The following is a 14,916-nucleotide window of genomic DNA, read 5'->3' as shown; positions in this document are numbered from 1 at the left end:
CAGTGGTGAAAAGGAACTAAGTTTCTATTTACTCAAGTACTGTAGGCCTACTTAAGCACACTTTTGAGTTTTTCTCTATTTTTTTTTTTACTTTACTGGACTATTTCAAATTTTCAGTACTTTTACTACATCTTAGAGGTAAATATTGTACTTTTACTCCACTACAATTATTTGAAAACTTTATAGTTACTAGTTACTTTGTATATTTAGATTATTATTAGAAAAACAAAGAGTAACTGTCCACTTCAGCCCTACAGTATATACATTTCGGCAATAGCCACTCACGATGTGACGCATTGTGAGCTTGTAGATCTGCTATTTTCATACATTTGAAGACTTTGTTAAATGGGACATTCTGCATATTAATGAGTACATAATGAGTAAGTACTAGTACTACTTTAAGTACATTTTGATACCAATAATTTAATTCCAGACTTTTACTTGTAACAGAGTATTTCTACATGGCAGCACTGATACTTTACTCATAGGTAAAGCATGCGAGTACTTTTCCCACCACAGCACTCAGGCCTGCTGTGTGTATGCCAAGACTTTCAAACAAATTCACCATCCATCTTCCCAGAGGCACGCCGGTAATGTGCTGTGCAAAGCTACAGTAACGTAGTGGACCAGGAGGTGAACGGAATCAGAAGGAGACAAACAGGGAGACAGAGTGGGAGAGGGAGAATAAATGGCCACATTTATAAGGGGGGAAAGTTAGTGATTAACCTTGTCTGAATAAGATTACTAACATTAGGGCTGGACCATTGGCTTCAGCCAAGGTGCCTGCATGTACAGTAAGTGCGTGCGTGCGTGCGTGTGTGTGTGTGTGTGCGTGCGTGTGTGTGCGTGCGTGTGTGTGCTCTAGGGATGGGACGATATGAAAATTTCTTATCACGATTATTGTGACAAAAGAAATCGCGATTTACGATATTATCGCGATAATCAAAATCCATTATCCTGGGGCTGAACATTTGCCAAAAAATAGCAGATCTACAATCTACAAGCTTGTAGATCGGCTATTTTTTGGCAAAGACATCTAATAGAGTGGAAAAAATGTCTGTATCAAGTACGTATATCATAAGTACCTTTTACCAATTATGGAGGGTTTAAGTGGTACAGGATATGCAGCTCGGCAAATAAAAGGTGAATTGATCCCAGTGCATGACGGAACACAATATAATATATATATATATATATATATAAATAAAATCTCCACAATACGATTATCATGAGTGTTTTTTTATCACGATAAACGATAATATATATAGTATATTTTTAGCTAACACTGAAAGTTTCTTGTTTAGTTTTTGTTCCAGACAGTCAGGCCATGCTACAGAGGCCAAGGAAGGACATTGCAAATAGACTCAAATCTCAAAGCTTTCTCTGTTCTGTTCTGGAAGCCGCATTAAATGGATTGCATCAGAAAATCTGATAACAGACAACACATGCACGCACGCAGCCACGCACGCACGCATGCACACGCACACACACGCACACACACACACACACACACACACACACACACACACACACACACACACACACACACACACACACACACACACACACACACACACACAGACACAAAAGAATCATACACAATCTGTATCTAATTCTGTAATGTATTTCTTTCAAATAAATGATCTCTTACGGTTTGTATCCATTCCTACCGTATCACTTGGTGAAATAAAAGAAAACCCACTTGATTTTGCAACATACCGTGGGAGAGTCTGCATGGGTCATTGGAACAGTAAAAGTATTTTGTTCCATTATAGCAGGGGTCTTCAACAGGGGGTCCGGGACCCCTAGGGGGTCCTCAGAGTTACTACAAGGGGTCCTCCAAATCTTTGTGTGATGGAAAGGAAAAAAATGAAAATCTCCTTTTTAGCCAGATTCTTAACCAGATTCTGAGAACATATAGCCAAAAATAGCAAACCTATTTTCGGCAAAGAGGTTTGGTGTAGAGGGTATTGACAAGTTTTGACAGTTCAAGTGGTTAAATATCTGAAAACACACATTGACATGAATCCAAAATACACTAATGATTGTGCTGTCAAACAATGAAACGATATGGAATCTATGAAAAGGTTGTGGGGGTCCCTGCTTCATGTCTCTCCCAACTAAGGTGTCCTTGGCCTGAAAACGTTTAAGACCCCTGCATTATAGTATATATAAGTTCCAGATCCAGTGCGATGTGGTAACTATGCCGTAACGTCACCAACCACTATAGGGCCGTCCAACACCTGAATGGCATTCTATACCTCAATTCCGCAACAAAACAGCTCATATAATTAACAAGCACCCATAAAAAGAGGAAATATGTATTGAATTATTCTTTTCAAGACGGGGCATGTGTTTATGACGGCGCTTAATACGTACACTTTACTGGCTGCACCGCAGCTGTGTTTTCACATTCGCTCTCCTCACAACACCGTACAGTAAAGAACATTTAAGCCGACAACACACACAGCTGCGACACACACACGCACGCACTCACACACACACACGCACACACACACACACACACACACACACACACACACACACACACACATACACACGCACACACATGATTAAAGTCTAAGCCTATAATAGTGCCATTAAGGAACTCTGTGCCGCGCTAAAACATGAAGAGAATACTTGGGGGATTTAGTCAGTAATAGTGGCTGTAAAGAAGAAGGCTGCTATTAAAGCTGAATTTACTACCCTTTGCTGAGCCCTCTGCCTTGGGATGGGAAGGGAGGGCAAAACTTTTTAAACAATGTTTATTATTGGAAGACATAACATTGGCAAGGACCTGGGTGTCTGTGTCTGTGTCTGGCTGTGTGTGGTTGTGTGTGAAAGACGAACAGAGTCACTGTGGGTGTGTGCGCTCGCCGGTCGTTGTGTGTACTGTACTGTACTGCAGTGGTTCTCAAACTTTTTCATGTCAAGGACCCCCAAATTGACACTTATTAGCCTGTGGACCCCCATTTGAAAAGATATACCAGGGACCCTCATTAGAGAAGATTTTTACTAGCACAGTGACTTTCAAACATTTTAATTTCAAGGACCCCCAGTTTGACATGCATTAGGCATTTAATGGCATTTCTATCTCTGAGAACCCAATTTATATTGTAAAATTAATGTTAATTTAACTTGGAGAGTGTACAAAGGTTCATTTGGCTCCTAACTATCATTTAGCTGGGGACCCCCTGGAACTCCCTCAAGGACTCCCGGACCCCAATTTGAGAGCCACTGCTGTGCTGTACTGTACCGCAGTGGTTCTCGACCTGTGGCTCGGGACCCCCAGGAGGGATGATTTTGGAGGGTCCCCAGATGACAGTGAAGTGTCAATTTAACAACTTTTAAGACCTTTTTAATACCTCAAAAAGAAAAAAGGAAAGAAAAATGAAAAAGACCATTACAACATCAAAAGTAATGAACAAACTATAATAACAGGTAAAACTTTTGCCAAATTGCCAAATAATATAAGAAACTAGTCAATTGTTTGAAAATAGCCGATCACTAGGCCTATAAGCTCACAAGCGAGCTTGTATATTGGCTATTTCCAAAATATTTATCTGTGGAACAGAGTCAGAGTCAAAGTAAAAGAAAATGTGTAGTCTTATTGGATTTAGGGGTTATGGTTGAAGTTATGCCAGACGTATTAAGCACCGGTGCTGCGGCGAAAATAGTCGATGTACAAGTTCACAACAGCGGTGTGAACAGGCTTTTAATACTGCTACTGTATTTTCAGATTTATGCATATGGTTAAAATGGCAAAAACAAAATGCCATTCATAATATCACTGCCACGAAATGTAGAGGTCCCCCTCACAAGTATCGTATAATGTGTGCGTGTGCGACTGTGTGCGCGTGTGTGTGCGTGCTCCTACCTCAGCGTCCTGCCTCTGAAGGCAGTAGGTTCTCTCCAGCGAGCGTAGTGATGTCACACTGAGCTCCGCCTCCTCCAGCAGGAGCTCCAATAGCAGCAGCAGCTGCTCTGACGACACCTGCAGGCAACCAGAGCAAAGCGGGGATGAGTTTTAATCGTGTCTCCTGACGCAGAATAATAGAAAAGTTGTGCGGCGGGAAAAAAATAGAAAAACAATCTGTGAAATCGATCACCTCACATGCAGTAATAATAACCACGCTCCTCTGCAAGCATTCATCACACGCCGCTGACTTCAAACTACTAGACCAGCAGAATTACACTCATATTACATTCATTCACCCCTGCAAAAAATTATGTTTACATTAATTTGACTTCATATGAAATTTATTACGTTTGGATCATTGGAGAAAAAAAGAAAGCAATCCCACATCCGTATTCGTCGAGTTATTAACAGTGGCTTTAATATGGTAGCCAACTGCGGCATAATAAAAACAGGGCAGGAGCGGTGATTAAATAAATATGATAAAGCCGGTGTGTTTTCCCAAACAGAAAACCATTAGACTAACATCATTACAAAGGCGAGAAGCGGCGGAGGGAAGGTTAGGATGAGGACAAGCAGACAGACGGAGGGGGGGGGGGGGGGGAACCGGGGGAGATGGAGGAATGAAAAGGCAGCCAGGCAAGAGTGAAAAATGAAGTGCGCCTCTTCTAATAATCTCCTCGCATTGCACAGCAAGCACCTTACCACAGCTCAGAGATAACACTGTAATTACCCCCCAAAAAGAGCCTCTTTTATTACATTCTTTCCCTCCGTAGGTTCTCGGAATGCAAGAAAAATAATATCTATTAAAGACGCCGCGATGAAGCAGAGGCCGATTGAGAGGGTTATTCCAAGGTGTGTGGGCGGCGCCGTGGGAGAGTAACTTCATCCCAGACCCAGAGGGGAAAGGACCCACGTGTTGTCAGAAACTGTGCCCAGCCTTGCCCGTCTCTCCCTGGAATACCCCCTCATCACTCTCTCTCTGGTCCCTCTTTGGGACACAATTAAAAGCTGTAGGTTCCATAGAGAACTGTTTCCCAAGCAGTGGCTCCGGACCCATTTGTGGGCCGCTGATCCATTTCCTTGGGTTGCTTGCTAGTGAACATCCCTTTATTTTATGTTTCTTGAACTCTTTTAATTATGTACTGTTAATTATTATTTTAAAGGTGTCAACAACAAATCAGAAATTTTCATGATTTGAAAACAAACTGAAGCATTTATTCTAAAGATAATTTCATGAATAGCATAATGCCGAAACATGTCGGCTTTAGTACACTGCTTTTACGTCCGTTCCCCTCCTTTTTAACATTTTGAGTGCTCGGATCCTTCTTCTCTTTTTCTAATCAATGAAATTCTCTGAGGTAGAAAACATTTTCAAAATAGCAGATCTGCAAGCTTGCAACGTGGCGCAAAGCGACACATATAAGCTTATTTGTAAGCTTGTAGATCTGCTATCTTCTATGCCATGGAGGATAATGTGTGAATATAAGGAGGAATAGTGTAGATCAGTGGTTCTCAAAGTGGATTACAGGGATTCTCTAGGTTCCTTGATTGGGGTCTAAATTGACTTTTACAAGTATGTAACTAGACAATGTACAAATGGAACCATTTGTACACTGTCAGAGTTAAGAGGAGACCTTGAAATTTGAAAGTTTGAGAAACACTGGTGTAGATGAGCGTGTGATAGAGAGAGAGAGAGAGAGAGAGAGAGAGAGAGAGAGATGAAGAGTACAGTAAACCAGAGAGAGAGATGAAGAGTACAGTAAAGCAGAGAGAGTAGTAGTAGTCAGAGACCTGTACATGCTGCTCCCTCCATGGGGAACACACTCTCTACCCACATCAAAGAGGCCTCCGGCCTCCCATTCTTAAAAAAAAACGTCCCTCGATCAAAAACCCACCTCTTCAGGCTTGTTACCCCGGATAACCCCCAGCACCCACGTTGTTCACATAGTTTGCTCCTTTTTTTTACTTTTAGACACAGTTTATTTTATTATTTTAGCTAATGTTGTTTTTTCTCTCATGCAAAGCGACAGAGCGCTATCTAAATCTGAGGTGTTATTATTATTAGAAAGGATTTTATGTTCTCATAGTCACACCTTCTCAGAGGAGTCGTTAGCTGTATAGTTTTTTTTTTCTTCTTTTATAATCTCTTTATTCACTTCCAAGCAGAATAAAATATTGTTATTGTCAGACATACTGTATGCAGTTTGTACATTTTTTATCCAGTTTGCCCAACCACCCACTTTACTTATTTCCTTAACTCCACAACTCCAGTTCTACTTCATCCAGGTGAGATCCAACCAGGATTACTTTCATAATCTAAATCTAAACTTCCCTCTTTGACCAACGTGTCATAGGTGGTGGAAGAAGCATTGTTGTCGGGCAGAACAGACAGAGAGTGTCGACTACGTATTCATAAAATAGTTCCCAGGTTCTAGTACAGGAATATGGAATGAATTTTGAAGTTTGAAGTTTCAGATTATGTCTGTCAAATAGTTAGTCGAACTGGGGTAGGCCCACAGTCAGAATATGAATATCATATTTTTGGCCGACCTACAGTAGCAATCGTGTGATCCGGGGAGAATCTCGCTTTGCAGAACGCTGTGCATTGCACAAATATTAGATGAAGTGAAGCGAGTTCAGAATGTATTTCCATTCATCATCATCATCACACAATCCTTGTTTCCAAGTCATCTCCCCATGTGCTTTTAAGATTAGCAGAGACATCAGGATTTAGAGAGCATACTAAACTGATATGTCTTTGATGAGGATTAAGATTCAAACTGCGTAGTTTTTTCTTTCCATCATTTCACTCACTGAGCATATTTATTTTCCTCAGAAGTATTTTCTCTTCCCATAGAAACGCTAGTGCACTGCTGGAGCAGGGGAAGTATTTCAGCATGTAGCTGTTGGTGCTACAGGAATAACACTCAGACAGTAGCTGGCAGATGGTCAAGTTAAACAACGCTACTGCGCTCGCTCGTACACACCAGACACACACTTGTGCGTGCGCACACACACACGCACACACACACACACACACACGCAGTATGTACAGTATATCGTCGTTGTCGGGTGGAAACCTTGTATGTCCAAAACTGTTTGTTTTGTATTTATCATTTTAAAAATAATTTAAACTAGTGAAAACAGGCGATCTACAAGCACACAACGCCTCGCACCGCGAGGCGTTGTGAGCTTGTAGATCTGCTGTTTTCACTACTTCTGTGCGATGGCCTTGTATGATGAAGCAGGGCTTTACTTTGCGAAAGAACGTACACATTTGAAACTTGGAGATAAGAGGTTTCCGCCCGACAACGACGATATAGATAGATAGTATGGAGGAGCACACCGCGTGTACAGTGCACACACACGTGCATGAACACACACACACATACACACGTGTGTACTTCACACACACACACACTGACTCACACCCTTACGGTCATCTATCTAACCTAGTGGAAACTGGGAATTCCAGTCTTTCACTCTTTATCCTCCCCGCCTCATGACCTCCCCATTCCTCCCTCTCTCCCTGCCTCCATTTTGTGAGGGGCTGAGTGTTCTCTGGATGGACCTTCCATCTGTAAGGGTCTCTGTGGGGCCCACCCATGCTTTCTCTACCCTCCTCCAGCCCTTTGAAAAGTGAGAGGAGTCCAGATCAATAAAAGTGCTCTTACACACTCCAGTGCACTCTTCACGGTTCACACACGCACATACACACAGAAACGCATGTCGCACACACATGCATCCTTTTACACTCGAAGTCCATGTGTGCCTGTGTGTATTTACGTATTGGCACGCTAATCAGTTTATTTTTTATTTGCCAATGTAATGTCACCAGGAAAAAAGCTTCCCCAGCTTAAGCTGTGATTGTGATTATGACACATGCGGACACACAGACACACACACACACACGCGCGCACACACACACACACACACACACACACTTAGACAGGGCAGACCGAAAAGCATGTGCGCCTCGCCTGCCCACAAATAACTTCTCCATGGCGATGTCAAAACAAGAGCAACAACAGCATCAACACTGTCCCACCCTTACATGTGTGTGTGCGCGCGCGCACACACACACACACACACACACACACACACACACACACACACACACACACACACACACACACACACACACACACACACACACACACACACACACACACACACACACACACACACACACACACACACACACACAGATCATCACTAATGAACACACACTGATTCATAATCCACAAATCAGGCCAGCGGTCATCATTAGAGGGAACACACACAAATACACTAATGATGTACAGACACACGGATGAACAACACATACTGTACCGTATGTGACACTTGTAGATCGGCTATTTCCAGTGAATGTTCCCCCGAGAACAGGGGGCACTACAGTATACAGTAAGTTCAAGTGGTGAAGGGTTGAGGAGAGAGAGCATGAACACTAATGGTCTCTCTACCTTTAGAGTGACTCATAAGTCATTACCAGTGGTGGAAAAGGTACTCCCTCTGTCAGTCTGTCCGTCACGTCACGTCACGTCACGTCACGTCACGTCACGTCATGTCACACTTTTGCCCCTATCGATGCCAAACTTTGCACACACACTCCTTGGATGGCAAATCACAACCTCCGTCCCTGATTTCTCAGATGGCCCTCTTCTAGCACCACCATCAGGCAGATTTTTACATTTTCGGACACTGCTCCTACAGATTTGGGCCTAAAATCACTCAAGGCGGTACACAGTATCTCTTAAGACATGTCATCAACATGGATCTGTCCGAATTTCCCATATTCCTTCCTGATTGGCTATGACTGCCTTCTAAAGTTTGAGTATGCGACTTGACGGTCGCTTATCTCCCAATTAGGGAGTCTTACTGGTGCAAATGTAAAAAATCGTTTAAAAATAGCCGATCTACAAGCTCACAATGCGTTGCATCAATGCGTAGTGGTGGAAGAACACCAGTCACATGTTGTACTTTAGTTTACACTTTGGGCAGAAGTGATTAATGTATGTTTTGTAATAATAATCAAAATCTGCAAAGTAATTATTTAGTAATTAAAAATGTCAAGTAATTGTAGTGAGTAAAGCACAATATTTGCTTATGAAATATACTGGAGGAGAAGTATACTCCAGTAAAGTGAAAGTACCTCAAAACCTCAAAATTATACTTACCTGTACAGTAAGTACAGTACTTGAGTACACATACTTAGTTACTTTCCACCTTTAATGGAGTGTTTGAGTCTTCATCACGAGACCACTCTTGCCATTTAGCGTGCACGTGTGTACGTGTGTGTGTGTGTGTGTGTGTGTGTGTGTGTGTGTGTGTGTGTGTGTGTGTGTGTGTGTGTGTGTGTGTGTGTGTGCGTGCGTGCGTGTGTGTGTGCGTGTAGTGTACAGTATAGGTGTAGTGGTGCACATCTGCCCACGAGTGAATTATCCAGAGGGGCAAAGGTGAGCTCCCTGGCAGAATACCCCGTTATTAGACAATGAATGTACACACACACACACACACACACACACACACACAGAGGGCTTGATGTGCTGACCGGGTCAGGCCCAACTCTAACAATAGCCTTTAATAGTGCGGTGCTGAAAGCACTTTTCCACTAAAAGGGTGAAACGTATCCTCCTATCTCGCTCCTAAACACCACTCCCTGTGAACGGATCTCATCACACACACACACACACACACACACACACACACACACACACACACACACACACACACACACACACACACACACACACACACACACACACACACACACACACACACACACACACACACACACACACACACAAGAACGTTTAGCCACATGAAAGAAACACTTCATTCCCATGCTGTCCGTCAAAGCTATGGAATGTTACTGGAGAAAAAAATCACACAATACACAATCTCTCTCTCTCTCTCTCACACACACACACACACACACACACGCAAGCACGCAAGCACACACCAACCCGCACACAGAGTATTCCCTGGGACAAGCCCCTGGATAAGGGTGAGTTACGCCGTCTCTATAAAGAGACCAGCCTCACAGGACCTCAGAGAATTATGCCACAGAAACACCCAGCACACAGTGACCTCTAAACCTCTATAGGACAATGGCCCTGTGCCTTTCTTTCTCCGTCGCACACACAAACACACACCATGCGGTACAAACGCACGCAGTCGCGCACATGCACAAACGTACACCCACAACTGTACAGTTTGTGTCATTGAGTGACAGCGAGCAGCACAATGGTAAAGGAAGTGTCTGACATGTTTAGCAAACACAGGAAATTAAGTCTGTTCCTAAATATACCGATTTACAGCCAGCCCAAAAGAGAGAGAAATTGTCCTGTGTGTGTGTGTGTGTGTGTGTGTGTGTGTGTGTGTGTGTGTGTGTGTGTGTGTGTGTGTGTGTGTGTGTGTGTGTGTGTGTGTGTGTGTGTGTGTGTGTGTACAGCATGTGCATGTGTATGAACCCATGCTCATGTGGGAGTATCTACAGTACAAGCCAATGCCAATGTGTATAAGATGTGTTGTACTTGTCCAGTACAAAAATGAAGACTATAGTCTTTCGCAAGGTACATGCACGCACACACACACACACACACACACACACACACACACACACACACACACACACACACACACACACACACACACACACACACACACACACATCAATAGAGGCTTTATAGTGAGTAGACTTTGACTTTTAACCTTAACATCAATGGTGCTGTGATAAAGGCAGAGTGAATAGCTCCCGCTGAATGCTTTGTTATCTGGCTGTCCCTGTACACTGTAAAAATGACTCCCAGAGTTTACAAATGGAACCAAATGGACCCGTACGGGTCCATTTGGTTCCATTTGCAAAGTCTGGGAGTGAGTCAGCACTGAGGATTTTATAGTGTAGATTGCTTCAGATCCATCATTTGTTCATTATTACCATGGCAACGACATCGGGTACCACTCTGCGATGTGTAGAGTGTGTGTGTGTGTGTGTGTGTGTGTGTGTGTGTGTGTGTGTGTGTGTGTGTGTGTGTGTGTGTGTGTGTGTGTGTGTGTGTGTGTGTGTGTGTGTGTGTGTGTGGGTATATGCAAGTGAGAAAGACAGACATACATACAGACTGACAGAGAGAGAGAGAGAGAGAGAGAGAGAGAGAGAGAGAGAGAGAGAGAGAGAGAGAGAGAGAGAGAGAGAGAGAGAGAGATATCCTTATTAATGGAGTGATGATGCCTTGAGATGCTGACAACATTGATTTTCTCTGAATATCGGTCACGTCCTTTCCAGTCTGTAACTGTGTGTTCTCCATGTGTGACCTGTTGCTCTCTCTGTCTACACAGTAAAATCTTCAGTGTAAAATGTAACTCTGAGATAATGGGTCCATTTGGTTACAATTGTACGTGTACGCAAATGCACACACGACTCTAATGTTGTGTGTTAAAAGCAGATTTTGTAACCTGAATCCTATTGTTCTAACTGTGGGAAGGACAAGGGAATATAATAGTCAGAGTGGCTTATTTCGTCGGCATCAGCCGGGAATGAGGGTGTTTATCCACTTTTCAATGAGCTAGACCACTGGGAGATGGATTGCTGAGGTGAAGCACAACACCTACCATCAGTTCCAAGGACTTATCACAGCTTGCATAACAAAGCTGTGCTACTCATACGCTGAGTTGACGATGCCTGGGATCGAACCTAGAACATATTTTGGTCTAAAGTGCTCTACTGACTGAGCTATACTGTACGTACCACAGATACTGAAAATATGTCCAAGAATATATCTTGTCAAAAGCGCATCAGAACTCTCTGTGCTGGAAAATCGAGGCCAGTGTGCAAAAATACACCAAAATGGACCCTTGTGTCACATGTCGTCCTGGCAATTAATACGACAGTGTTCAGGTAAAAAGTTTAAAGTTCCTACCATTTAAAACCGCAATCTGTAACCTTTATGTCCTGTAGCCTATTGGAACCCTGGTCTCTCATATGAGACACTCAGTCAAGAGGCAATCCCTGCTTGGTCAGGGGAAATATTGGTAACGGGAATGGCAAATGGTGCATTTATACTTTATAGCACCTTTATCCTAAGCGCTTCACAAGGTACATTATATTCAACCATTCACACAGTGAGGAAACGACCAACCTGCTCATCGGGAGCAATTAGGGTTTCATTGACTTGCTCATTGACTCCTACTGTATACACTATCCCGAGGATCGAACCGCGACCCCACTCTACCGCCTGAGCTACTGCTTATGTGCTTCAGGCAGTACCAAGCGTTGAAAGAAAAATAAGAATAAGAATAAGAAAGAAGAGATAAGGCGTTTGCCAGAAGGTGAAGAAAAAACGATGAGCGAAAAGAGAAAAACAAGACAGAGAGGGGGGTGGGGGGGAAGTTGAACGTTACAATATGTGTGAAGAGGAGACAGTGAGAGAGAAAGAGCATGGGAGAACATGTGTGAAGGAGTCAACCGTAGGGCTGACTGGGCGTAAAAAGCCACATAACGACTTCAGTGAGCAGCGCCGAATTGCTTTCTATCCCCTCGTTGCTTTTTAAAAAGGGGAAAACAGAGGTGTTCCCAAAGCTTTCTACCCCCAAACCCCCCCCCCCCCCTTTACATCCCCCCTTCCAGTGGGCTTTATGCGTCGTCTCAGAGCACTCGTTCAGTCACACTGCATTATGGGGGTGGGAGACATCAAATAACTGTGACATTATTAAACCAAACTGTGATTTCTGAGGGGGCCATGGAACCGTGTGTGTGTGTCTGTGTGTGTGTGTGTGTGTGTGTGTGTGTGTGTGTGTGTGTGCGTGCGTGCGTGCGTGCGTGCGTGTGTGTGTGTGTGTGTGTGTGTGTGTGTGTGTGTGTGTGTGTGTGTGTGTGTGCGCGTGTGTGTGTGTGAGATGCCATTCAGCCGCTCGGCTGCCTTTTATTTCTGTCTGACCGCAGGCTCGTAAAAACACATTCTGGCACCGGCTGCTAAAGGCCTCTGCCCACGCCTCAGGTACTTAGGTTTCACTCTTTCTTTTCCCACAAATCCCTCCCTCTCCGTCTCTCTCTCCCTCTGTCTCCACCACTGTCTGTGCCCCTCGCTCGGTTCCCTCTCTCGGTCTCCATACCAACTCCCTTTCAAACGGGCTTTTCACTGGTCATGTCTCTGTTTGTCTGGCCCCGCCCTCCGCTCTCCTCCTCTCTCTCTCTCTCTCCATCTTTGTTTTTTTCACCCTCTATTTTAAGGGTTCAATGTTCCCATCTGTAACAATAACGGTACTGACAGGTCTCACGACACATGAAGAGCTACAAAACAACTACAAAACCTCACAGCTGCGCACACACACACACACGCACATTTAATTTGTCTTATTAACTGCCCAATACACCTGCAGATAATTGAAATGCACTGCAAGGCGGTGCAGATGGTCAGTCATACTGTAGACTGGCAGCAGGACCGTACAGTACAGCCAGCTCAGCGTATTGCTGAAGAAATAGGCTGCTGTGTTTTTGGCTTTGGTTTTGATGAGTCACAAGTCATGCAATGTGTGAGCCACCATCGCTGCTGAGAGGCTACCAGCTTCCATTCCAATTCAATTCAATTCACTGGCCTGGGAAGTTTCAACAGCTGCAATTATATTCTAGTATATATTTATATTTTTGTATTGTTGTTTTATTGTATTGTAACTGTGATAAGGATCTCCCTGGGTCTGAAAGAAAGATTGAATTGAATTGAAATAAAACAGTCTATGAATTGGAATCTCCATTTCAATTGCTCTAAGCGACGTTCACAATGCCATTGTATTTTATGCTCGTCATAATGGCCAAAATGGTGCAGATTTCCAGTTGAGCCAGTGAAATGAGACCTGAACGGGGTTGGTGAACAACAGAAGTGTAATACGTACTGTATATGTGCCGAAAATAGTCTATCTAATCTACCAGTTCACATTGCATAAGTATAAATCAGGCTTGTCGATGTGTGATCTCTATAATGGACACATTCAGAGTACAGTCTACAGCATGCTTACCTTTCCCAGCCACTTGACTTTATTGAATTATAGATCACATGGAAGCAGCGTGGCCCACTCCCAGCATGAGTCCACCCCGTGAGGAGAGAGCATGTGTGTGGGAGTTTAGCGGAAAGGATGGCCGTAATGAGGGGGAGGAAAATGTGTGTCTAGGGCAAAATATAAATATCCCTGCAGCACTGTTTGGGCATATAAAGTAACATAAATGAATATATTATATCAGGGGTCTTCTACAGGGGGTCCGGGACCCCTAGGGGGTCCTTAGGGATACTACAGGGGGGCCATCAAATATTTGTGTGATAGGATCATTCGTTTAAATAACAACTTTAACCCTCACATCCCTATTCTGAGGAGAACTTTAGCCAAAAATAGCTGATCTACATGCTCTCAACGCCTCGCAAATAGGTTTGGTTTAGAGGTAAAAAAAAAGAGCAGACCAAGTACAGAGTGAAAGGTCAAGTTAACTAAAAACACAAATCCAACAGACTGATGACAGTGCTGTCAAACAAGTCTATGAATACTATCTATGAAATCAATGAAAATCTGCATCACACATTAATATATATGTAGAGGGGGTCCCTGCTTCATCTCTCTCTCTCAGCTAAGGGGTCCTTGGCCTGGGGTCCTTGGCCTAAAAGCATTGAAGACCCCTGTATTATATGATAAGAAATCAAGCAGTAGTTACATTGGGGGATAAGACTAGCCGGTTTGGATCATGAACAAAGATCAACGTTATCGAGAAATGGGACGGAGACATAATGCAGAATGACACGCACGCACGCACGAACGCACACTCAGAGAAAGATGTCGCAGTTGTTACTGTAGCACATGATGATGATGTCAGAGATAATGGCCGCGCCGCAGACTGACGATGACCTCAGCGATGAATAACAGCTGTCACATCCAGCGAGGACGCGGTCCTTTCACTGTAAACGGTGGGTTATTTCATCTACCCAACCATTGAGTTATGAAATGTTTAACCCATT

General features: G+C 43.5%; 1 protein-coding gene across 1 annotated transcript in view; it reads right to left on the bottom strand.

Moving 5' to 3' along the window:
- aopep (aminopeptidase O (putative)) overlaps positions 1 to 14,916 on the bottom strand; it is a 132,446-nt gene that overhangs the window by 19,119 nt on the left and 98,411 nt on the right. The window contains exon 15 of the mRNA XM_080738633.1: positions 3,878 to 3,994. Within this exon, the coding sequence (XP_080594759.1) occupies positions 3,878 to 3,994 (117 nt within the window). The remainder of the gene's footprint in view (positions 1 to 3,877; positions 3,995 to 14,916) is intronic.

This window comes from Nannobrachium achirus (genome assembly GCF_963921795.1).
Source record: "Nannobrachium achirus genome assembly, chromosome: 12".
In the NCBI taxonomy this organism is placed as follows: Eukaryota; Metazoa; Chordata; class Actinopteri; order Myctophiformes; family Myctophidae; genus Nannobrachium; species Nannobrachium achirus.
Note: the sequence above shows the minus strand (reverse complement) of the source record. Positions and strands in the feature narration are given on the sequence as shown.